This window comes from Erpetoichthys calabaricus, chromosome 8 (assembly GCF_900747795.2).
Source record: "Erpetoichthys calabaricus chromosome 8, fErpCal1.3, whole genome shotgun sequence".
Taxonomy (NCBI): Eukaryota; Metazoa; Chordata; class Cladistia; order Polypteriformes; family Polypteridae; genus Erpetoichthys; species Erpetoichthys calabaricus.
In genome coordinates, this window is record NC_041401.2 from 25,506,323 (window position 1) to 25,533,708 (window position 27,386).

Consider the following 27,386-nt stretch of genomic DNA (forward strand, 5'->3'; position numbering starts at 1 on the left):
TCTGCTCCCTATGAGCCCAGTTGTCACTTGTGTAAATACTTGGTTCTGTGCCAGGAACTAAAACCAAGCAAGGAAAAGTTAAATTTTAAAGAAAAAAATCTACATGCTTAAACACTGCAATGTGGAACACCAGTAATATCACATTAGGTTATTACCATTCACTTCATATATTATCTGTAAAGCTACATAACCAGAGAATAAACATTGACTACTAAACAAAACAATTTGATGCACTGCACTACACTACATCAAAATTGGTCGTTTGGGCTATAGATCAAAATATGATATAAATTTCAAACACAAATTAGAAATTACTCTGTGTAAAGGCCTGGTTAATTAAGGAAGTAAGTCTCTGTTCATTTGTGAAGTATCGGAAAAGATCTATAAAACCTAGATGAGCAGATTCTCTATTATGTATGTTTTTACCATCTTCCATGTCTACATCTAAAAAAAAATTATATAATCCTTGCATTTATTAGTAAAATGTTCTTATTCTTAAGAGAAATGCACTTCCTTTTATCTTGATTTCAATCTAAAACCAGGGAATCTTAATCCACAAAATTACAAGCCTCTCTGAAAGTCTCCATCTATTTAAGTCTTACTGCTTTTTGCAGGAGAAACTCAGTTACAGTTGTTGGCATTTCTGTCTTTCTGTTTGTCTGTCTGTCTGTATCAATATTTCCAGGTAAGACCACAACACAGATGACACATACACAAAGTTGATAATTATTATTTTTTTATTTACAATCTATTACTACAGCACAGATACCCAGTAAATCGCCACTTTCATACAGACCATGTTTTTCCTTGTGGTCTTCAGGTATCTCAATTATATTCTGTGTGAAAGTAGTAGTAATAATAGTAGTTAGTAGTATTACCACATGTACAAAACCAAACTCTTACTTGCATGTCTAAACAATATGCACCATGCCTCCACTCAGAAAATATTTAAATACTGTATATAATTTAGTTTCATGTAACGTCTGTCATGAGTTGTTACAAGTTTAAGAAGGTGATATTATAACTATTCGTAAGAAAATTAAATTCAACGTGTTAACTACATTGCAATGCAAAGCATATGCACGTGGTTCATTTAATGATGGCATGGATTTATTGTATTATAGTTAAAACATATCAGCCAAATGATTGATTGCTTTTCACTACGGCACACAAGTTTTGTTTCAATTTAAAATGTAATGCAAGTGCATATTGCATTTTAAGCAATATCCATACATAACTTGTCATAACTAAAAGCACAGCAGACATATTGCATCACGCTGAAGAGAGATTTTGGGAACATGGGCTGATAGCGTGTTGCCACACACATCCTCGCAACAAACCACCTGGATTAGGACCTGAGTGCTGTGGGTGACACCTCAGTACCACACTGGAACAGTGCAAGGTTTTTTACGGTGGCTGGAGTGCCAATCCTGCCACCAACTCCCAGGTTTTTCCCTGTAAATTGGAGGATCTGCTTGCAGGGTTGGATGCAGATTAACGTCTTACCTAGGATGAAGCAATTGCAGGTCAAGGGCCCAACGGAGTAGAGACACTTCTGGTATTTTGCGGGATTGGAACCGGCAACCTTCCGATTACCGGGGCAGATCCCTAGCCTCAGAGTCACCACTGTGCCCATCTCTCTGAAAACCACGAATTAATCATGCCAGAACTGAATTTAATCAAGTAACCATTCACCATCAAAAGGTGTGGCAAGGGGTGTCAACCGGGTAAGAGGTGTTTCATCTGAACATTTCTGTTCTCTGCCAGGAAGCACAAGTTTTGTTAATGTGAAATAATTAAACAAAATAGTAAGAAGTATGTTTGAGGCCTCACTGAAAATGTTTACTCTTATGTTGTGTAAAAAATGTGTTATGCTTACCTTATGTAGCATTGTCCGATTCTTCTTCTGATAGTCCTAACCGACGTCAGGAAGTTTAGCAATTGCTAGTAGGTCGTTCCATTCAGCAGTTATTTACAGGCCATATTTAGGGGAATGTTGGTTTACGAACTCCCCACTTGATCATCTACATAATTGTATGCTGCAACTTTTTGGGAAATTAGCTTTTGAATGCTTCAGTTAGACATTCTTCTCCTGTTGCTGCTACTATTACACCAGCTCTTTCAGGAGCCAGTTGACACAGAAGAGAATGAAATCATCATTTTCATCGCCTTCTTCCACCTGCTGCAATCATAGATATAGAATAACTAGACGCCTCATGACCAGCAGAATCGTATGTCAACATTGCTGCCATATTGCGAGTGGCACTGCTGTGGAGTGAAGTAATGAATAAGATGCCTCACACATGTTCTGCTTGGGATTTTACAAACCGCTGTACGCTCCAAACCAGATCCCAGGGGATTACATTTCATAGGTAAGGCTGAACAATTGTTTTGGTTATATTTGGCCATTACAAAATCCTGTTTTATAATCTTTACTTTAGCTACGCCAGGCTAAGCTAGCAAATTCTATGCATTTATGTGCTCAAGTGAGCTTTCAAACGACGTTTTGGCTAAACGTATTTAGTCACTAACTATGTAGATTGTTGTTAGCTGTTAACATTTCCCAAACTTGATGTTTTTTCTCAAGGAGCACATTGAGGAAACACAGTTTGAAATTGACAACCATCATTCTATGCTCATGTCTTTAGTTGTGTCTGTCTTCCACAAACTAAGGCTGCACCATATTGCCAGACTGAATACTCTCAAGTTACAGGATCTGAGTGAGCGAGAGGAGTGTAAGTCTGGAGGAGATCAGTGAGGTAGTGGGGAGCTTTAAATGTTAAGAGCAGTATTTTGTATTGTATTCTGTAGTTAACAGGGAGCCAGTTAAGTTGAGAGAGAATAGGTGTAATATGTTCAGTGTATTTAGAACAACAGGTTATTATCCTGGCAGCAGAATTTTGAAGAAGTTGTAAGCGATGGATAAGTTTTTGTGGGATGCCAGATAGAATAGCATTACAGTAATCTATACGTGAGGTGACTCGGGCATTAACCAATACTTCAGTACTGTGTTGTGTAAGAACAGGACAAAGTCTAGAAATGTTTTGGAGATGGAAGAAGGCAGTCCGAGAAATGTTACTTATATGGGAGGAATTATTTAATAATAATAATAATTATAATTGCCATTATTAGTGTATAAATGGATATAAATAATTGCATTTAAACGATTCGCCAAAATCTGTTGTATGTAAACGATACTGTTTTAAACGTTATTGTTTTTTCATCAGAAAACCCGGTTTCCACGTCTACCTGTATTAGTTTAAATGGCACTTTTGCCACTCGCAATAAGGCTGACGCGCTGGCGTATCGTGTCGACTGGAAAGCACAGTGAATGCAGCGTCTATCTATATATGTCTATGTGCTCAATGAGTCAGCAAATCCCCTGCCTTATCAACTACCCATTACCCATCTTTAGCTCTGAAAGAACACACTTGTGATTTGAATGCCTCTTACCCCAATTGTTGAGGACTCTTGCCCCACCTTTTGACACTGATTGGTTATTCAATTACATTCAGTTTTGGCATTATTAATGCATCGTCTTTAAACAAAATGAAGTACACTCAGAGCAACAGCTAATTAAAATGCAATATGTTTTGCTTTTAGTTATGACGCACAATCTATGGACATGAATCAAAATGCAAAGCACTATTGAATTGCATTTTAAAATCACACAAAAAGTGCGTAGTAAAAAGCAATCAATCATTTGGTTGATACGTTTTTAATTATGACACAATAAAACTATGCCAGAATTAATCTTCTATACTGAACAACAAATACTTTGGCACATTTGAACTCTTCTGCACTGTTTGTTATAAGAATTTGCAAAATGTGTTTCAGTTTAAACTTTGCATGTATGCTTTTTCTTGTAGATGTGCTTTTATTGTAATTCAGTTGAATATTTGGATACATTCTTTGTCGTAAATGGACATTCTTCAGATATTTAATTATTTATTTATAGGTACCAACTCTGTAAGGGGAGAAGTTCATCATTCCTCCAAAAGGATCAGGAACCAGTGCCACCCACTAATGAACATTTTTTTGGTGACACACTGCCTATAAATGAGGCTTGAGGGACTGATTTGAAGCATGCTGGATGTGAATGAATGACTAAATTGAGGTAGGCATTTGTTTTTTGGAAAATCAAAAATTACAGGAACAAGCACAGATACCTGCATGGGCTGTACATATATCTTTTTGACCTCTGATTGATCTGTGTATGTTTAGAGAAGGGTTTTGCTGCAGACAGGTCATAAGCACTGTCAGATTTTAGGTGTTTTCAAAGTCAGAAGCAAACAAAAAATGGACCACTCAGTTCGACCCTCTTAATACTGAAAACATGTTTCTTTGTTGGATTATTTATGTTGACATCTAGTGACATGGTTAGAAACTATATTGAGCTGAATTCATTGTCATATTCAGTAGTTCTGGAGCTTTACTAACCTTTAAACAGCATTATCCCCTTGAAAACTCTTATTTCCACATACTGTATACTACCGGTTGTAAGTTTTAGAACACCTCAGTTATTCTTCAGTCTTAATCAGTTGAAACGCAATGAATGACCTAAAATGGTGAAAAAGAAAGCAATAAACTACCAGAGGTTTAAATTTAAAGTTTAGGTTAGCACAATCTTAAAAAAAGGAAATATCAGAATATTACAGAACAAGTGGGCCTTCTTTAGGGAATAACTAATAGGTTGCAACCTACAGATGTTTTTCAGCAATTAAAGTAAATTAAGCCTTGCAAGTTGATGCAAACAATTTGTACAGGTGTCCCAACTTCTGTTGATTACTTTAAAACTCTCTGTCCAACTTAAAACAGAATTGGAACAGACTATGTTACTACACCCTCTGACATACTACGTTGACAATATTCCAGTGATAATGACAGGAAAACGGCAATTAACAAATGAAATGAGACAGAGCATTATTACCTTTAGAACTGGAAGAAATTCTGATAGAAAGAGGTCTGACAGACCTAAGCACAACCCATCAGAAGACAAGTTTCTGAGGGTCATCAGCTTGCATGATAAGCTCCTCACAGCACAACAGCTTTAAACACAGGTTAACAGTGGTTGAAAAAAGCAAGTCTCAGTTTCTGCTGTAAAGAGGAGACTTTGTGCTGCAGGTTTCACAGGGCAAGTGGCAATAAGAAAGCCATTCCTTAAAGGACAAACTAGGGCCTTGAAATACTGACCGTGGACTACTGCAGACTGGATAGAAACTCACTGATTAAAATGAAATTTGGCCTCAATCATGGACTGAAGAATTCATTCACAAAATAATGTAACCGGTAACTTACCAATTATAGTTTAAGTTCTGGATTGTATGTCGTCTTCTAAAACTTCATAAGGCCCCATAACACCATCACTGGCAGTGTTATAATATGAGCAAATACCTACCATCTTTCTGTTTAAATAGCTGTCTGAAAGAGGTAGTGTCTTAGAAATATGCAGTGCAGTCCTCAAAAACTTCTAGACAACTCATAATCAGATCCTAAGTGTAAAATATGGAAAAGAAACCTTTCCACATAATTTCTAGGAATCAGGTGGAGTTCTTTTTTGGACATCATAGCCTGTACCTGTAGAAATTGTGAAAACAGAGGTAATTCATGACAAAGGGAAAAACTGTTCTAAATAGCATTAGGTATTACGATGCAAGGAGAAATTTTCTAGATGATTTTGTTGCTGTGTACTGTATGTTAAAGCTAACATTCTAAAGAGGAAAAAAAAGAACACACGCTGCAAACTTCAGCAGCGGGCTATTGCATACTTACATGGACTTTGGAAGGAGAAGTGATCCTACTGCAGTGCATTAGGTGTCAGCGAAAAAGAAGTGAAAATTTGCACATTACAACTTTGAAAACTGCAGCAAGTCAAATGTTACACAGTTCTGGTACACATGCAGTATGTGTCTCACTTTTGCCAAAATTTAAATAACTGCTATAAGGAAGTTGATTTCAAAGAGACTCGTAAAGACATGATCACTGTTACATTTACTCTTTTTCTCATGTTGTTTTTCTTTTAAATTGATTAAATGTATGTAAACTAATACAAAGATGCATCCTGCTTAAAACAGTTCTGAAGGTTCTTGCCAGGCTTCTCTTCAGTTGCTGTTTGCTCCTTTTGATAAGCTTTAAGCAGGTACATATATTTCATTAGCAGCACTCTAATTACAGTAAAATTGCCTTTGGAATTAATTGTTCTTCTTCATGCTTTACATAATTTATATCCTTGAAATAATTATGTTGATTTTTCATTTAAAATTTTAAATAAAATGTATTGAGAGTTTTTTCTTTAAATCGTAACTGACTTTTATATATTTTATTCATATTTACATCTTTAAATTGTGACAGTTACAGAAGAATGCATTACATTAAAGCATAACAATTACATTTGTATTTTGAAATCTGGCAGAAACAACTAGATTATTGCTTATGATTTTCCTAGGTCCAATTTATGTTAATCTATGTGTTTTAGGTATTTTAAATTATTTGTTAAATATTCAGTAACAGTAAAATTGTTTCATAACTTTAGAATGTAGCTTTGCCTTTAGATGTATATCTATCTGTCTTATCTATCTAATCTATCTATCTAATCTATCTAATCTATCTATCTAATCTATCTATCTATTGGGTTTTCATGCTTTCTTTATCATTATTCTGCCCTGTGTACCCATAGGGACCAGGATCCTTTGTGGTAGATTTTGAAAGCAGAAGGCCTTTTTTGTTTGACTTACTAGAAGTAGAAACCTTGTTGCAGATTTGTCTCCCCTGCCATCATTCACTTTATCTTAACCAAGACAGTAACTGAAAAATGTGCATTTGATCATGGATAGATGAAAATACATATACAGTATTACAGCTGATGTGTAAGTCACAGCCTATGCTTGTACACAGTTTGCATGAAGACAAGGTATAGCAGAATTGCAGAATCTATTGAAAGGATTTGTCTCTTGATTATTTTTGTATTTAACTGAAGTCTCTTTTATTATGTAAATGTGTGTTTGTAAATCTTCTTAAAGTAGTAACTTGCCTATATGTATGTAAGGATAAACATGTGCTTTGTTTGTAATGCCACAGTGTCAGAGTGATGTATAGTGGGGTTGTAATAGAAATGAATAAAGGAATAAAAATGGTAAAGATAATTCCCACGCAGATTTTTAATTTATATAAAAAAAAAAAAATAGTAAAAAATGGTTAGAGACACAATGTTTTGGCTGTACAGCCTTCATTAGGTACTGTATATTTAATATACAGCATAAACAAAATAAATATTTTGTACACCATACTGTTATTAAAAATCGTAATTGGCCACTGTAGATGTTATACATGAAGTCATTTAGCCATTAAATTCATTATCTTACAAATCATCTTTTTAGTTATTATTTAGTTACTTAGACTTAAATGTTTTGCCATAAAAACTGCCATGTATAATTATAGGTTTTATTAGCCATAGTTGAGTTTTAAATCCTAATACTACACTCATTTTCTTTGTGCATAGCTAGAGAAGAGATGTGTAGACAGATAAAAATAAATAAATAAAAAGGAGTGTTTGAATCCTGCACACATCCCACCTCTGTGATCACACAGGCAGCTTAAGTCAGACTGTAGTGATTTGGCCAGCAGTAGCTAATGAGCTTCTGTGCAGAGAGGCTCTCGTCATTAAACAGCAAAGCATACGTTATTGGCAGTGTCAGCCTGCGCAAGGAAATTCATAGGTTTCATCTCTGTCTTCGACAGTGTGGCAGATGCATTTGTTGGTACAGAAAAGGGTTACTCTTTGTTTCTCTTTGTTTCCTTCCCTATATATTGTTTGATGAATATTTTTTTTTTTCATGGAAGAAAACTCTGGAAATGCCTAATTTAGCAAAGGTCAGTCATTTAAAGATAAAAAGTATGTTCACATTTTTTTCTAATTTATTGTACTATGAAATGTAACTTTGTAGTCTAGTAAGTTTCTCCTTTTTGATATGTAAATTAAAAGGTCTTAGGTTCGTGTTTTTATGTGTGGCGAAACATAAGCTGTAGAACAAGACATTGCTGATTTATTCTGTTGGTTTTACAGAATTTGAGAGCTGTTTCAGTATTGTGAATGAAGCAGTTGCCAAAAAAAAGCCTTGGTCAAAAATAGACTGCAGATTTTTATATTAAATCAGCTACAGTTCCTTCAGCTTACTTTTCTACTGTTTAATTATAAAACTATGTTATTAACCTTGAGCCAAAATACTTGTTAATAAAATGCCAGTTTTATGATTCAATGCAATTGAATTCATGTACAGCCAGCTTTCTAGCACTTAATCACTAAAAGCCAGGAAGGCTAATCAGTGGATGAGTCTGTTTCAACGAATCAGAAAACAGTCACTCATTTTGCAAAGAAATGACCGTTAAATTGTCTATTCACTTTCTAAACAGTGTGAAATTAATAATTTAGGACTATTTTATTTAGGAAGCATTAGCCATCAAGCTAAGCCTTTGATAAAAAATTTAAAAATGCCGTAAATATGTTTATGCTGTTCCATACTACCTGTTAGCTTAACTTTGGAAACGTTCTACTTGCTTTAGAATTCTTTTACATTTCTTTCCAGATATAAATACATAATCAGTAGCACTGCTGTGAATGATAAATGACATGCTTAAATGCATATATCAGCATTACAACTAATTTAATTTTTTTGGTGAGGATTAATATTAAATGTTTGTTTTTTATAGCGAGTATTCTAGCATTTCCATTAGAATGTAATGATAATGAGCTAAGCATGTGATTGTCCCCATGAAAACAGATTCAGATATTTGAAGCTTACCTGTATATTTTACATCTGAAAGTTTTTGGCCTTATTGTTTAAAGGAAGAAATTAAATTTTAATAGTAATGAAAAAATGTGTGGAATGTAGTTCTTTTAATAATGTACAAAGCTTTTCCACATTTGACTATCCCTAAAATGTTTCAGATGTTGTCACCGCCTTTCTCTTGCTTTATGGTAATAGCAGATATAAGAATATATTATTCAAATAATGCAAGTATAGCATACTTGCTTCCAACAGGGAGTTACAAGTCTATGAGAAAAACACAGTTTCACATGTATATTAAGATATTACTGGTCTTTTATGGTATGAAATATATTTGTGAATTGCTTTGTGGTTATTTTTTGTCATGACCTTTACTCACTAGTACTGTGCAGTAATTAGTTTGATGTTCGATTATCATGTTAGTAATGATCTAACAGTAAAATTCATGTATATTGATTTTGTAATAAAATAAAAGCACAGTGAGATAGAATTTCTTAGAAATTTTTACTTTTTTAAGAGTTTGGGCCCAAGTGTCCAAGTAAACATTGATCTAATGTGTTTATTAATAGTGAGCTTTTTTTTTTTTTTTTTTATATTTTTATTTTATTAATTTTCATTGTAATCATTCCATACAAACAGATCAATTTATAACCCAACAAAATTGAAGACAAACCAAACCCCACCCCTGAGAAGGAGAGCTTAGCTGAAGGAAAATTGCTTAAGGCTTTTTAATAAAGCAACATAAAACAAAAGAAAGGGAGAAGTAAATATATATGTAAATAAGAGATGGAGAAGGGAGTTAAATGCGGTAATAGTTATTTCTCTTATTCTAAAATAATATTGATTAAATCCTGCCAGGTTTTGAAAAAATTTTGTACAGATCCTCTAACTGAGAATTTGATTTTTTCCAATTTCAAATAATATAAAACATCGGTTTCCCACTGACTTATAAGAGGAGAATTAGGATTCTTCCAATTTAACAAAATAAGTCTGCGTGCCAAAAGTGTAGTGAATGCAATCACCGTTTGCTTGTCCTTCTCCAATTCAAGTCCATCTGGAAGAACACCGAACACAGCTGTTAATGGGTTAGGAGGGATTGTGATACCAAGGCTGTCTGAAAGGCACTTAAAAAATTTTGTCCAAAATGATGTTAGTTTGGTACAGGCCCAGAACATGTGACCCAGTGAGGCAGAAGCTTGGTTGCAGCGTTCGCAGGTTGGATCCTGCCCTGGAAACATTTTGGACAGTTTTAAGCGAGACAGATGAGCTCGATATATAATTTTTAGTTGAATAATTCTATGCTTTGCGCATATAGAACTCGAGTGAATTCTCTGCTTTGCTACCTTATTAATAGTGAGCTGATCTCAACTTTTATGACCAATTCTAGTCCCTCTTTATAAATTAGTCAAATTCTGAATTGTTTTGCTGATTTATGGGTGCTGTACTGACTGCAAGTGTCACATGGACAGTTAACATAGGGATGTTACTGAAATTTTACATTTTTTCTATTAACACATTGATACTTTTGCCTCCTCGAACCGCCACCTTATCGTGGTGGAGGGGTTTGTGTGTCCTAGTGATCCTAGGAGCTCTGTTGTCGGGGGCTTTATGCCCCTGGTAGGGTCACCCAAGGCAAACTGGTCCTAGGTGAGGGACGTGACAAAAAGCGGTTCAGAAAACCACCTCTGATGAATGAAAACCTTGGATGGCGTTTTCCCTCGCCCGGACGCAAGTCACTGGGGCCCCCCTCTGGAGCCAGGCCTGGAGGTCGGGCTCGATGGCGGGGCACAGCCCGAAGATGCAACATGGGTCCCCCTTCCCATGGGCTCACCACCTGTAGGTGGGGCCAAGGAGGTTGGGTGCAGTGTGAGTTGGGTGGTGGTCGAAGGCGGGAACCTTAGCGGTCCGATCTTCGGCTACAGAAGCTGGCTCTTGGGACGTGGAATGTCACCTCTCTGAAGGGGAAGGAGCCTGAACTAGTGCGCGAGGTTGAGAGATTCTGGCTAGATATAGTCGGGCTCACCTCGACGCACAGCTTAGACTCTGGAACCAGTCTCCTTGAGAGGGGCTGGACTCTCTACCACTCTGGAGTTGCCCCTGGTGAGGGGCGCCGAGCTGGTTTGGGCATTCTTATTGCCCCCCGACTTGGAGCCTGTTCATTGGGGTTCACCTCGGTAGACGAGAGGATAGCCTTCCTCTGCCTTCGGGTGGGGGGACGGGTCCTAACTGTTGTTTACGCATATGCGCTGTGTCCAAGCTCTGTGTCCAAGCACATTAATAGAGAGGCGAAGGGAAGGACAAGATGTGGTAGGGAAGGACAAGATGTGGTAGAAAAAAGTGTACAAGCAATAGGGATAACCGCACCCTGGAGAGGATTGTGAAACAAAAACCATTCAAAAATGTGGGGGAGATTCACAAAGAGTGGACTGCAGCTGGAGTCAGTGCTTCAAGAACCACCACACACAGACGTATGCAAGACATGGGTTTCAGCTGTCGCATTCCTTGTGTCAAGCCACTCTTGAACAAGAGACCGCGTCAGAAGCGTCTCGCCTGGGCTAAAGACAAAAAGGACTGGACTGCTGCTGAGTGGTCCAAAGTTATGTTCTCTGATGAAAGTAAATTTTACATTTCCTTTGGAAATCAAGGTCCCAGAGTCTGGAGGAAGAGACGAAAGGCACAGAATCCACGTTGCGTGAGGTCCAGTGTAAAGTTTCCACAGTCAGTGATGGTTTAGGGTGCCATGTCATCTGCTGGTGTTGGTCCATTGTGTTTTCTGAGGTCCAAGGTCAACACAGCCGTCTACCAGGAAGTTTTAAAGCACTTCATGCTTCCTGCTACTGACAAACTTTATGGAGATGCAGATTTCATTTTCCAACAGGACCTGGCACCTGCACACAGTGCCAAAGCTACCAGTACCTGGTTTAAGGACCATGGTATCCTTGTTCTTGATTGGCCAGCAAACTCGCCTGACCTTAACCCCATAGAAAATCTATGGGGTATTGTGAAGAGGAAGATGCATTACGCCAGACCCAACAATTCAGAAGAGCTGAAGGCCACTATCAGAGCAGCATGGGCTCTCATAACACCTGAGCAGTGCCACAGACTGATCAACTCCATGCCACGCCACATTGCTGCAGTAATCCAGGCCAAAGGTGCCCCAACTAAATATTGAGTGCTGTACATGCTCATACTTTTCATGTTCATACCTTTCAGTTGGCCAACATTTCTAAAAATCCTTTTTTTGCATTGGTCTTAATTGATATTCTAATTTTCCGAGATACTGAATTTGGGACTTTCATTAGTTGTCAGTTATAATCATCAACATTAAAAGAAATAAACATTTGAAATACATCAGTCTGTGTGTAATGAATCTAATATGCAAGTTTCACTTTCTGAATGGAATTACTGAAATAAATCAACTTTGTCATGATATTCTAATTTTATGACCAGCACCTGTATAAACACACACATGCACTCACTCACTTACTGTATTTGCTGCCTGTATAGACTCTTACCAAGATTTTTCATATGAAACAAATTTTCGACCAGTGCAACTACACTGGAACATCAACTATACGGTCCCAATCATACCAAAGTGCTTTTGTAGCGAGTGGATTAGGAACGTCCTGCATGTGTGTCAGTTTTCAAGCATTTTCAGCCGATAACTTGTTCCGCTGAAATCTGTGCTATCACTCATAAAATGCTGGTAAAAGTAAACAAAGAATGTTTTGGAAGTGTTTTTACAGGAACTCACTGCCTCTTCCTGGATGAAGGTGCTCATATAAAAAAAAAAAAAAAAAAAAAAAAGCAACACCTATTGAGGGGGAGGTCAAGTGCACATGTACCTTCCTAATAATGTGTCAATAATTCAACAAAATGTATGGTTATATAATTAGTTTTAAACTGGATAAAGTTCAGTAAAGATATTTCAACATGTAGGCTGAGTGGTCGTGCAGAGCTGGCATTCCTTCCGAGATACTGAATTTGAGACTTTCATTAGTTGTCAGTTATAATCATCAACATTAAAAGAAATAAACATTTGAAATACATCAGTCTGTGTGCAATGAATGAATCTAATATACAAGTTTCACTTTTTGAATGGAATTACTGAAATAAATCAACTTTGTCAGGATATTCTAATTTTATGACCAGCACCTGTATATGCAGCAGAGAAAGAGATCATCAGCGAAGATAACAGAATCATGTGGCATTTAATTTACTCAGTTGTTTAAGAGTTGGCTTTGCTAACATTTTTTGCTTCCTGAAATATAATGTTGCATGTGGATGTAACTCAGCTGTCAGAGCATTTTCATTTGCTCGTACTTTTACTAGTACCAAGGACAGAAAAGAAGGAATAAACAGACTGCTCAAACAGTGTGCCTAAAGTTTATACATTGTGTTATTGAAGTAGATGCCAAAACTGAAACTGAAATTCAAGACATTCTCACAGTGTTCCAGTCTCTAAAGGTACATGCCATCAAAATTAAACTGTTCCCCTCTTGGTATGCAAAAGGCCTTCTTTATTTGACCCATTACATCTGCAAAAATTCATAAATGGATTTTAAGAGCCTGAAATGAACTATATTGATCTTTGTCTGATAAGTCAAGGCATTGCTACTGTTTTTGCAAGACATATACTTAATTCGTTGTATATACAATACATATTCTTAAATTGTCTTTTATGTCATTAGGAAAAATGAATGTGGTAATAGCATGTACTTAAAAGAAATACAGGGGTGACATCAGCTTGATCAACAACGTGTTTTCCAAAGATAATCCTGTCCTCAACAATTCATGTTTGTTGGTATTTCTAATAGTGTTTAGTAGGTTGTGTTGTTTTTAATGATACAAAATGTGCAAGTACACTAAGAAGAGACAGCAAGACTCCCCACCTCCTATGGAAAATAAAACACATTTTTTAGTTTTACCAGCATTTATGTGTAAGATGAATAACCCATGGCTTCTGATGCATTTTTATAAAGAAATGAATGTAAAATCAATGCACATGAAGCTACTAGGTCTTTTTGAGTATTAAATAACCAGATTAATGAAGTAAAATTTGTGGGTCTTTTTTTTTTTTTTTTTTTTTTTTTCTTTTTTAGGAAATCCACCATTTAAATGCTTCATTTATTGGTTTCAGTGTTTTTATGTGTTTTATAACACACTATTCTACCACTTTTAGAGAAATTAATTTAACTTCTTTGCTTTGTTCAGGAGTTGTTACTAAAACTATGTTAAGTAATAGCAATACAGGTTTACCACATAACTACATGCTTAGTTATATTTGGAAGGCTGACAATACCAAAATATTGTTTTCACTCCAAACTGCGATACCATTTTAAATAAACTAATGTCACCAGTTTTAAATCATAGTTAACATATCATTAAACATAAAACAGGCTGCAAGATACCAAATTAAAAAACAGACAAAACAGAAAACGGAATAATCCCTCATCAACACCCTCATTATAGCTTACTTTATAAATGTTTACAATGACAAGGGAAAATATGATAAATTTAAAAAATGATTATATTTATCCAGCAATCATGTGGTAATGCACAGTCCTACAAACAAGCCCGGTTCAATACGTTATAGGTTGATGAGTTATAAAATAAAATAGGATATATCAAACAGTGGTAGATGAACAACAAATGAAAACAGATGTACAGTGCTATCCTTACTTAAACTGAATTAGTGTCACTCTTTATGAAATAAGTTCTCCTCGGTCATGTATCCAGAGCTGCTGCTTTGAGGATGTGCATCGGTTCTACTTTACGACACCACTGAGAAACATTTTGCCAACTCTCCATTTGGAGATTTCTCGGATATGAGACATGAGTTTAATAGTGCTTCATAGTCCTGTTGCTTCATTCTTCACCTTTCTTTTGCTCTTTTTCTCTCTCTCTCTCCCTCTTCCACGTTGTCCTTTGTCAAATAGTCTTTCTTGTTTGCTCCAGGTGATGAGTTGCTATGGCAATACTGAAGCACAAAGTGCAATTAAAAGGGAGGTTTATCTTCCGAGAAACTGCAACAAGTTGTTGCTCCACTCATGTGCATTTACAGAGACAAAATATATTATAAAATACATATACTTTCTAGAACCATAGTTAGGTGACAAAACACAGAAACCGGCAATAAGATAATTATGATGTTATACAGAATGCAGTAATTTCTCTTTAGAATAGAGGTATCAGTGAAATATATGCCTTTGTCACTACAGTGAACTTCAGTGGAAACTCTGACATACAACATAAGCAGAAGTATAATTTCTGACTATATTATCTTTCTGTTTTCTACCTGCTTTTCAGATTTATTGGAGAAGTCTTCACTTGTATTAGTGGGCATAAGTCAGGCACCAGAACTGAATGGAATTCTAGTCTTGTGCTAAAAATGCAATGATGAACTCAAATCAAAAAAATGTATAGTCTTAAAAAGCCAACCAAATATTGTTAGCTTTTAAGAAGGAACTAGGTGAAGGTTACACCATTAACATTTTAAATTTTAAACTTAACACAGTGCTATCCAGACTGAATCTGATGAGTAGCTAGGTGCTCTGGTAACCATTCTACTTGTTTTGCACCACTGTATTTCCCTGTTTTCATATTAGTAATGGTGTTGTGTTTAACGTTTTTCTTATTTCCTACTGGATTGGTCTTTTAGATAAGGTTATACCTTTGTAAAGATAAACTATTGCTGCTCAAATACCCTTGCAGTAAAAATATTATAATGAGCAGATTTGTACACAAAAAAGACTAAAATATCAATAATTGTTGCATTTCATCATTTTACTGCATAATGTTATGAGTTGAAATAATTTTCTTTTTTAAATATGAAACATGCAGATTTGCGAGTAATGTGTCTCATCAAACTATTAGCATTTGTTGTGGAAGGAGTGTAATCTTTTAGTTTGAGATTCAAAACTGACTCTGGAGTGAACAAAGAAGAATTTCTGTTTTTTGTTTATTAGTTTAGCTAATTTTATAAGGCAGTGTGGATTTATATACATTGTAAGATATATTTAAATTATTTTATTATTGAGCCCAGTGGATTTCTATGATGCACTTTAATCAGTATTTATGATAGAAACAGAATTTCTAAAAATATATAAAATATGCCACTATTGCAAGGAAGGTAATGCTTTCTTTAAAGCAGGCACTTTCTGTGGAGCGGAGGGCAACATTAATCCAGATGTTAGCTGGTAAATATCAGCTGTGAGGTCACAGTGTTTTTATGAATGAGGAAATCTGTTAAGAACTGTCAAAACAGAATGGTAATTAGAAGTAGATATTTTGACATTTGAATGTGTTGGATTGTGCAGCTGTGCAGTGTTTGTGATAGGCTTTACAGTTGTACGCTTTGAGAGAGAAAAAAGTTAGAACAGAATGAGAAAAGCAGGAATTATCATTTAGCAGATATTCCACATTCAGAATAGTTATTTGACATAGAAAATAAACTCACCATTGCTCCTGTTTTTCTCTCTGTCTCTTGCATATTTATCAAGACAGGATCACTTGTTCTGGAGAGCTGCATTTACATTTCAACTGTGCTTTTTATTCCTGAATAATGTACTTCATTAAAGTAACTGATATAAGGAGTTTTTTTTTTCTACTTAAAACCATCTTGTGTGAAACAACAATTGAAATATAGAGCTAAATTATTTTTAAAAATATGCCTATTCTCATGATTTAAAATGGGTTTCAAGGACAAAAGTCCAAATATGAGAATAAAAGCTTTACAAATGGGTCAGTTTTTCAAACCAAGGATGTTATTGAGTATTGAACCACATCTTAAGATTTCATATATATGGTGAAGCAGTGTATCCTTGTCATGTTAGGAAAGAAAATATCACAAAATATTTTTGTGAGATTCAGTCATTTTAAAAGGAGATTGGCTGTGCACTTAACCTCACTGCTCAACTCCCTCCATATCAGCCTTTCAGCTCTAGAGGTGTCATTTCCTCTAGCATGCACTTTTCACCTCAAAAAATAGTCTCCATGCACTGTTGTTGACATTATTTGAATGTTATTGCTCAATAGACAATAATAAACAAAAAAATGTCATACGTGACTTAGAGAAAGACTAAGTGTGATGAAGAAGATCATATACAAATCTGAAAAACTAACTGTGCTCTACTTTTTTCAGTAATAGAATCTGGAAAGCATCTGCTGCGGTGGGCGATTGTGGATACGTAGATAATGGTGCAAGATGGACCATGAGAAAGCAGCAACCCTGGTGCTCAGTAATGCTTATGATGATTGTTGAAAAACATTTCATTTTTTATTTAAAATTGCTACAAATTACAACTCGGAACTACCTCATCATATTAAGCTTGAGTAAATGTGTACCAAATAAAAACAGTGAAAGTTACTAATGACTTTTACTCACTCAAAGATGTTGTCCTCAGCTGCTTTTTCATTGTCATATTTTCAGCAAGAATGACATACCATGTGCGCTGAAATTCGATAGTTGGTTTATGGTGCTTCAGTCTGGTTCATGGTGGTTTAGCTCTATCACATAATCTGTCTTTTTAACTTTACCAGTATTTTTGTTTATTGTGTGTGTTCATGATCACAAAAAGTGTATAATGCAGAGTGTTGGTTATCATTATGAACTTAGTATCAACATGGAGGTGATCTTGGCTTTTTCAGAAGTCTAAGGCTTTGATTAAAAACAATGCCATCTAGTGTGATCAATTCAGATGTGTTGCCTTATGTACAAAGTACAATGGAACTCCTATGTGGACACTTCACCAATATGCACCACACTGTCACTCGGTTTCTAAAACATAGCCGCACAGAATGTAATAAGTCGAAAGTAGTTGTCCAGCCCCACAGGAATGGCACCTGGTATGTTCTGCCATTAACGATGAAAGTGGATGAGGAAAGCTATGGGTGAAGATCCAATTCTTGAAGGTACCAACCTCACAGACATGGCAGACACGGCGGTATGATTTAAGTGGGCATCTGCCATCAAACCACTGCATCTGTATGTGGTTCAGAATGTGTGCTGTCATGGCGAAACCCCCTTCTGTCTAAATGCTGTTTGTGAGTCATCAAGGAACTTAAAAAGGTAATGCTGGATCCCACACTGCTCCAAGCTAAATGTTGTAATACAGTGAGACCATGAAATTGATATCCAAAAGTGGTTAAGGAAAAAAATTGCAGCAATTGATACATTTGACTACATGCTGTGTTTGTTGATGCTTTTATTTTTTAACGCTGATGAAATTGTGTGGTAGCCCCTGCAGTTTATTTTGCATTACTTCACAATGCAGTGTTTTAAAATGTTTTGATTTTGTTTTTGGTTTTGTAATATTCTTTTGTACTTGTTTTTTTGTTTTACACAATTTATTTTCTTAAAGAAGAAAGGGGGTTGTCAATGTGTGCCTGGTACTAAACGAATGTTCATCTAGAGACTTCACAATTTGAAATAGTGGTTACATAATGTTATTTTTTTTTTAAATCTCATTATTGTTTCTTCTTACAGATTTGCAACCTAAAAAGTTGAAGTCATGAGTGGAATTTTAAAGAGAAAATTTGAAGAAGTTGAGGGGTCATCTCCCTGCTCTTCCTTAAGGGAATCTGATGATGACATTTCAAGCAGTGAAAGTGGGGACAGTAGTGATAGTGTTAATCCTTCCACTTCTAATCATTTTACTCGTAAGTACTTTTGTTTTAGACACCTTGCTTGGTTATCAACATGATGGAACAGGGAAAAAAATACATAGGTGTTTATGACCATTATTGTCAGGTGTACAGATTGTATTCCTCATTCAGAAATTCATGGCATAATCTAAAGGAAAACTAGGCCATTCACAATTAAGCTTTCATCTTAGTGATTTTTGTGTAGTATTTTCTTCAGTTTCAGAGTTTTTCCACTATTTCAGAGTACATGAATCACTGTATAGAGTAGTCATGAATCAGTTGAAATAGGATTCACCATCTGGTTTTAATTAGTAAATTCATAGTCCATAAAAACAAAAAATAATGAATGTAAATACGGGACGACAAAGGCCAAGATTAGTTCAATAGGGACTCTGCTCTGTTGGGCCCTTGAGCAAGGCCCTTAACCTGCAATTGCTGAGCGCTTTGAGTAGTGAGAAAAGCGCTATATAAATGCAAAGAATTATTATTATTAGTGTCAATGCCATTAATTGTGTTATCAGTAATTATAAAATAATAAGTTATTTTGCTGTTTTATTAGAGAATTATATTAAAGAATATTACTAACCATTTTAAAGCCTGTACTGTAAATAGTCTCCACTGGCAGCAGTGTGGATTTCTGTACTCGGCAATGTACTCATGAAAATGGCCTGCCTGTTATAGTAATCACTGTATCAACCTAAAATGACTTTTTTCCATACAGTCTACAGTGTTAGTGACAACCTTTTGGGTATGGACAGAATGGGTTCTTATCTTGACTGCATTGTTCACAAAACCAGCAGTGCACAATTTTTGGAATATTAGCTGGAATATACAATGATATTTTGTTCCATGCATGTCTTATTTGTTAAATTGAAAGATTTTTAAGAACATGCCACAACACTCATTGCATGAGTCTGCATGTGACAGGAAATGATTAAAGTGATGTCCTCAACTGACTACTAGAGACCTTTATTTAAACAGCAAAATTACAGGTTTACACATGTGGAATTAGTGCATAACAACACATGGGCCTATGTGTGATTTAGAGAAGATTAAGAGGTGACCTGATTGAATTGTTTAAAATTATGAAGGGAATTAGTACAGTATATCGAGACTGTTATTTTAAAATGAGTTCATCAAGAACACGGGGACACAGTTGGAAACTTGTTAAGGGTGAATATCGCACAAATATTGGGAATTTTTTCCACAGAGAATCATAGACACTTGGAATAAGCTACCAAATTGCGTGGTAGACAGTAAGACTTTAGGGACTTTAAAAACTAGACTTGATGTTTTTTTAGGAGAATTGGAAGTGGCAGAAGTGGACAGGACTGGTGAACGTTGTTGGGCTGCATGGCCTGTTCTCATCTTGATTGTTCTGATATTCTAATGTGTGTTTAACACACAAAAAGACTCTATATTAATACTTCACTGTGCTTACAAACCACTGTAAATCATGCCACAAAGTTATTGTTATATTCTGTGGTGTAGCTTAATTACCTGACAGTGCCTAAGTGAGAGAGTGGAAAGGTGAAAAACAATTACAAATGATGTTACCAAACTTTATTAACCTGAAACTTGTTACATTTAATATTTTGTTAGTAATATAAAGCATTTGTATGCAATATTCTTGTTTTTTCTTCCGGTACAGAGAACCTGAAATTGTAATAAATAAGCTCAGAGACAATTGGTGTTGAGGCCTATGAGAAAAAGGAGGAAAATTATATCACACCACAATTATAACCCATGTGGCACCCTTTCTGCATCTACCAATAAACCCCTGATTCTCTAAAGAATCGCAAATTCAAGAATGGCAATTACTTTCTGTTCCCTCCAGTCTTTGTAGGGATGAAAAATCATGGAGGGTGGGAGTGTCCCGGGAAAGTTTTCATTTAATTAGATAAATATATTTGTACTAAAGCTGTTTCTTTTTGGAGCTGTGACTCCTTTGGTTCTGGTGTTTCAGAAGCACGTTGTAGGCACCTTCGTTCAATGTTTTTATCTATGCAGTCTCGTTTATGTTTTTCTATGGGTGTGTTGTTAGCTAGAAGTCGTTTACTGTTAGGAATCATAATTGAACTTACTTTTAACACTGAATTACCTTAATGTGATTCAAATAAGCCTCACTGAGTGCTGGCACAGTGGATTAGAGCACACTGACTGGTGGCACTGTGGAGTTGAGAACACTGACCGCTGGCACTGTGGAGTAGCTGACTGCTGGCACTGTCAGTAGTCACCACTACCTCAAGTTTAAATACATAGACATATATAGATAGACGCCGCATTCACTGTGCTTTCCAGTCGACACGATACGTCAGCGTGTCAGCCTTATTGCGAGTGGCAAAAGTGCCATTTAAACGAATACAGGTAGACGTGGAAACCGGGTTTTCTGATGAAAAAACAATAACGTTTAAAACAGTATCGTTTACATACAACAGATTTTGGCGAATCGTATAAATGCAATTATTTATATCCATTTATACACTAATAATGGCAATTATTAAATAATAATAATTATAATAATTATTATTAAATAATTCCTCACATATAAATAACATTTCTGGGACTGCCTTCTTGTATCTTCGAAACATTTCCAGACTTTGTCCTGTTCTTATGCAACACAGTATTGAAGTATTGTTTAATGCCTGAGTCACCTCACGTATAGATTACTGTAATGCTGTTCTATCTGGCATCCCACAAAAACTTATCCATCGCTTACAACTTCTTCAAAATTCTGCTGCCAGGATAATAACCTGCTGTTCTAAATCCATTGAACATATTACACCTGTTCTCTCTCAACTTCACTGGATCCCTGTTAACTACAGAATACAATACTAAATACCACTCTTAACATTTAAAGATCTCCACAACCTCACTGATCTCCTCCAGACTTACAGTCCGTCTCGCTCACTCAGATCCTGTAATTTGAGAGTATTCAGTCTGGCAATATGGTGCAGCCTTAGTTTGTGGAAGACAGACACAACTAAAGACATGAGCATAAAATGATGGTTGTCAATTTCAAACTGTGTTTCCTCAATGTGCTCCTTGAGAAAAAACATCAAGTTTGAGAAATGTTAACAGCTAACAACAATCTACATAGTTAGTGACTAAATACGTTTAGCCAAAACGATGTTTGGAGGCTCACTTGAGCACATAAATGCATAGCTTTGCTAGCTTAGCCTGGCTTAGCTGAAGTAAAGATTATAAAACGGGATTTTGTAATGGCCAAATATAACCAAAACAATTGTTCAGCCTTACCTATGAAATGTAATCCCCTGGGATCTGGTTTGGAGCGTACAGCGGTTTGTACAATCCCAAGGAGCACATTATTCATTACTTCACTCCACAGCAGTGCCACTCACAATATGGTGGCGATGTTGACATGTGATTCTGCTGGTCATGAGGCGTCTAGTTATTCTATGTCTATGTTTAAATATGTCACCATGGCAACTTGTTGGCGTGCACACTTTACCTCAAGTTTAGTCTACAGGTTGTGTTGTGTTGTTTGGGCGCCACTTACTGACTCTGGGAAGCCGCTGGGTTTGACTCTGGGGCGCTGAGGTGCTGTGCGAGTGCGCTTTTGGCACGGGTTGCGTCTGGCATCCGTGCATATATACAGCCTTCGTAAACATTACTAAACGAAGGTTGTATATGCGGTGGTGTGCGTGTTCGGGCGGCGGTTGTATTGTGACCTGAAGTTTAGTTTACAGGTTGTGTTGTGTTGTTTGGGCGCCACCTACTGAGTTTAGGAAGCCGCTGGTTTGACTCTGGGGCGCTGAGGCGCAGTGCGCGTGAGCTTCGGTGTGTCTGGCCTCTGGCATCCGTGCATATATACAACCTTCGTTTAGTAATCTAGATAATTCAAAGTGTACTATTTCATATCATTCCCTGTTTTGCAACTGTCTCTCTTTTCCTAGTTCTTCTTTGGTATAATTCACAAATTTTGCTGTAAGGTTAAGAAGGGAAAAAATTGTATTGAGACTAGATAAATTTGGTAATTCCAATTCATTATAAGATTTGAGTCAGCTGTGGGTTTGTGAAAGCTTGCTTTGAATCCTGAGCTGCCCAGCTGAACATTATGTGTAAAAAAACCTGTTCTGTTTAGCCTCGACTACAAAAGAGAAACAGTGCTAGATAGGATGCAATGGTAAGATAATATGGAAGCAACCTGACTTAAAGTGAGAAGTAATTGTGTGCTAAATTAATTGCATTATTTCACCTAAAATTACTTAACGAAGATATTGCTTGCCTGCTGCCAGTATCATTGTGCATGCACATGCTTTGATTGTCTATTGACAGCTAGTGAGAGAGTGAGGAGTTCAGTATATAAATAGTGTGCAATCAGCTAACAAGAACTCATCAGATGTCATAAGCATATATGTTTATTCCGAAATGTCCATAGGGGTAAATTTATTCTGCCTAGTTGCAAGGAGTCAGTTATTGTCCCTGCAACACTGGTTACAAGGTAGGATGCAACTGTGATGGACAGTATACCAGTCCTTTGTAGTGCACAATTGCACACCCAAGGAGAAAAGAATGTACTGTGTGCATTACATTAACAGAAACCTAAATGAACTATTTATTTTAATCCTGTTGTTTACTATAGATACTATATTGAAACAGGATGTTCTGTTGGTGCAGCAGCTAGTGTTCCTACCTCAGATCTTCTGGGGTTCAGGTTTAACGCTTAGCCTTGTAACAGATGTGTTTGTGTTGATTGATTGTGATGTATGAAAGTGTCCAGTGAAATGAAGGGGCACCTTCCTATGCCATTTCTTGCACTGGGACTCATGATACAGACATTGACTCTACATGTTTTCCTACAGTAGATTTGATTGATAATGTGCTCTGGTTTCTGCATGTGCTCAAAGCTAGTGAGATAAGCATCTCCCTCATAAACATAGTAAGAATTCATAAATTTGAAATGCATTACTTAAGCCTACAGATGAAAACTTTTAATAAGACGTTCAGGTAAAGCTGGTGGAACTAATTTGTTAAAATATGTGTAAGTTATGTAATGGTTATGTAACCAAAACCAAGATACAAAATTATAAAACTGAATCTTTGTGATGAAATTACGTTTAAAAACTTTAAGATACAGATTCTAAATGCATTACAAGCGGTATACCAGGTTGGAAAGAGGATGAATGCAATTTACATTAACATCATATTAAGAACTGAATGTATTTTGATGGTTGAAAATTGTTATTGACACGTTTCTGGGATGTTCTCTTAAAACAAGTAACCTTCAGCAGTTAAGCGTATTCACTGACACCAATCAATCCAGAAATACAATGCGAAAATGTGCAAACTCCATGCAGACACTGGCCAAGCTAGTAAACAAAGGTGCGTTTTTAGTGCTGTAAGGCTGGAGTGCTCGCTCTGCTGCACCACTCTGCCTAAGTTAAAACATCTGAACATCACATATTAAACAAATTAAATGTATATCTACAGTGTTTAGGTTTTGCCATTTGATTGCACTTTGTGTGAGTGCTGAATCTCTCACTGTCACTAGATGATGGAAGGACACACGTGCACAAAGATACCAGGTGTAAACAGGTCATATTTTTGAGAAATAACACAGTATAACATTTTTTTGAGTGAAGTGAATAAGGTTCAGTACTTAAGGACACATGACAAGATAAAACCATAAACTGCATGACCATAGAAGTAACAATATTGAACCCGAACAATCAGTGAAACATGCACTTTGGTATTCCATTGTGTTCCTCAGTATTGTATGCCAGAAAGCCTATAACACTGTACTGTAGTACACAGTAGAGAAATAACAGATTTTTTTATTATAAAATTTAATCTACTGTACATCTTTTTCTCCTTATCTAGCATCACACACCTTATTTCATAAAGTTGCTGTGTAATCTTTTATAGTTTTCTAATATGTAATGTACAGCACTAAAAACACAATTTGCTGATATTGTAAAAAATGCACTGATTTAATACTACTTTTAGTAATATTAGTATGAAATCATGCATCTAGGCACCACAAAATAAAATATGTAACATTGTTCTGATGTTGTTTTCACTTTTTAAGAATGTTATTGTCCTTATAGTGGTTAATGCATAATAGACTAATATAACACAATGTACCCAGGGGGTTTAAGGGCTGATAAAAGCATTATGTTTGTTTTCAGGCACACCTCAAAGTTGTTTACACAGTAGGTATAATGGAAATTGAAATGAACACTGGTTATTGCTGCTGTCATGAATTTCTGTATTTCATTTGCATGTTCTCTGCGTGTGTAAGTGGGTTTTCCTTCAACTTTTCCACAAGATATGCTTTCTGTATGTACTAAAGTGTTGCTGTCCCCCACGTTCCTGTTGCTTGTTTAAAAATGATTAATTTCCATTCATGACCTTCACATGTATTTTCAGTGAAAGTTGTGCTGTGTGGGTAATTAATAGTGTTGTCACGTGGAGGAATAAAATGGAGCTTGCTTTCTGCTCATTGCAACTGGGAAAGGCTTTTGCCCTGTGGAACATTTACTGTTAATATTGAATAATAATAATATAATCATCTCTCAGCTCATTCGTTTTAATTTTGGAAATACCTTGCCATGTTCCTTAAATGTATGGTGTGGCAGACAATGGAACATTCATTCTGTAGTATACCCAATGGTTCTGTAAATGACTTACATTTTATAAGTACAGTGTAATACAGTGTATTCAGTATTCCTTCAGATCTGGAGCCTTTTTAACAAGTTTAAAAGCAATTAATTTGCAGTACAATGTGTATCTCCAACTTACAGAAAACTTTTTAAACAATACGAAAGGCATCCCCACTCCCTTGCAAGTACAGAGTGTAATACCCAGCATCAAGACAACACGTTAAAGTCCCAGTCCCAAGGAAATTACTCTTTTTTTTTAAAATTTTATTCTGGTGTGAAAAAAGTGATATAGGAGACTATCTATACGCTTTAAAATTTATTTTTACTTCTTCACTGAGGAGATTTCATTAAGAAATGCATAGCTTTTAATAGCTTTTTTGTTATGCAAACCTCCACGCAGTATAAACCACACCAATTTGCCACTGCATCTAACAGTGCCTTCTTTGTAATCCTGAAATTGTAACCAGTGAGTAAGACAAATTCATGAAGATGTGCAGAAAATCTATATTTTTATACATCTCTGTAATAACATTATTTAGGTCATTTTAAGCATTAATTTATTTAGCTTGTAAGTTTCTTAGATTTTTTTTTTACTACATTATGTGCAAATATTTATAGGAAAGTGTAAAACATTTTAAGTTTTAATAAAGTGTTTAAACTTAATATAGTTAGAATGAACATTTCTTAACTTTTCAAAAATAACTCCAGCAAGTGAACTGAATAGCTGTAAAATGGCATTTTATGTGAATTTAGTGTTCAGATTAATGAGAGTAAATGAAGCAATCTTATCACTGAAGGCTGATGCATCGTGATCGACATTTGTTGGTCATTTTGACTCGCCAAGCATGTTGTGAAATACCACAGTCTGAAGGATATACCGCAGATTTAGTGTGCATCTGCATGTAAGCAGGCCTTTATTTTCATTACGTTGATCCATTTGGGTTTTTTTTTATACTTGTTAGTTACAGAAACATTTTAAATTTGTCTTTATTTTAGACTTAAAAACAGAAGTTTCAGTTAGAGTGACTTGTGATATTCATACAATAGTTCCAGAATGTTTTGCCATGACCTTAAGTTAAATTCCAATACACTAAACATATTCTTTTAAACTCATCAAATACTTGCCCAGCCACTTCTTTAAAAATATTGTTATGCACGGTATTGTTGGATGTATAGCACAATTGAAAGCAAGTACAACTTAAATGTTACAAGGAATTTACATCAAATCTTGTTATGCCCATCTTTTATAATAAACTAACAGTGATTTCCAGCTTGGAAGTGTAAATGTAGTATTTTTGTTAGCAATTAGGAAAGCTATACAATAAATAAAAAATGCAACAAATTTCTAGTGTGTTCCAACTTTGGACCTGAGCTTTATGTATGTTGAATGCAAAGAATAATAGCATTTTAAACTTGAGTTGCTGTGATAAGGAATAAAACTAATACATCCAGCAGTTAACATAGTTGTTGTTGATTTGTGTGTTATTAATCTAGCACCTTTAAAGTAACAAAGCTTTACTTTTTAAGAGATGCAATCAGGAGCCCTGAAACTGTCAAAGAATTATGCAGTTTTAATTAGCCCTGTGGATGGTCAGTACCGTTTGCCACAGTTTGGTTGAATTTGTATTAATAGTTAAAATTCTTTATATTTATATAGCACTTTTCTCACTTTTGTTTAAGAAACAGTATAATAAAATTTTATTTTCAGAAAATTTGATGGAATACTATGAAAGTAAAGCACTATTAGTTACAGATTTGTGTAGTTATTAGGTTATATATAATAAATTATTTTAATAAAAAATATTATTGATAATTATAATGATATTTGATCCTAAATTAATATTTCAAGATATGTGCATACATTTAAAACCTTTTTATATTCCCAATTGAGGCTGTCTTAACAAACACCTTTGAAAAATATTATAATTTGTCGCTAGTCAATTTGTCACCTTAGGCAATTTTCAAGTGACTTCAAGTATCATCTGAAATGTCAGTTTTGTTCAAAGTTTGCATTTCACTGGCTTAGGCCTTTCTGAAAATAACAAAATAAGTTGAGTCCTTATATTTAGTGTTTTCTGAGTGTAATGCTACCACAGACACAGTGATAATCTTAAGTTATGCACAAGATTTTTTAAAAAGAGAAGAAAAAAAATATGCATTTAACAATCACAATATGAAAACCACTGACAGGTAAAGTGAAGAACAATGGTTATCTTGTTACAGTGGCACCTGTCAGTGGGTGGGATATATTAGGCAGAAAGTAATCACTCGGTTCTTGAAGGTGATGTGTGTTGGAAGCATTAAAAATGGCCAAGCATAAGGATCTAAGTGA

The 27,386-nt window shown here is 35.6% G+C and overlaps 1 protein-coding gene across 2 annotated transcripts in view; it reads left to right on the top strand.

Annotated features, from left to right (window-relative positions):
- csrnp3 (cysteine-serine-rich nuclear protein 3) overlaps positions 1 to 27,386 on the top strand; it is a 130,904-nt gene that overhangs the window by 87,038 nt on the left and 16,480 nt on the right. For both annotated transcript variants that reach the window (XM_028806370.2, XM_028806368.2), the window contains exons 2-3: positions 3,959 to 4,117; positions 18,271 to 18,443. In XM_028806370.2, coding sequence (XP_028662203.1) covers positions 18,296 to 18,443 — 148 coding nt within the window. In that variant the 5' untranslated portion in view covers positions 3,959 to 4,117; positions 18,271 to 18,295. The remainder of the gene's footprint in view (positions 1 to 3,958; positions 4,118 to 18,270; positions 18,444 to 27,386) is intronic.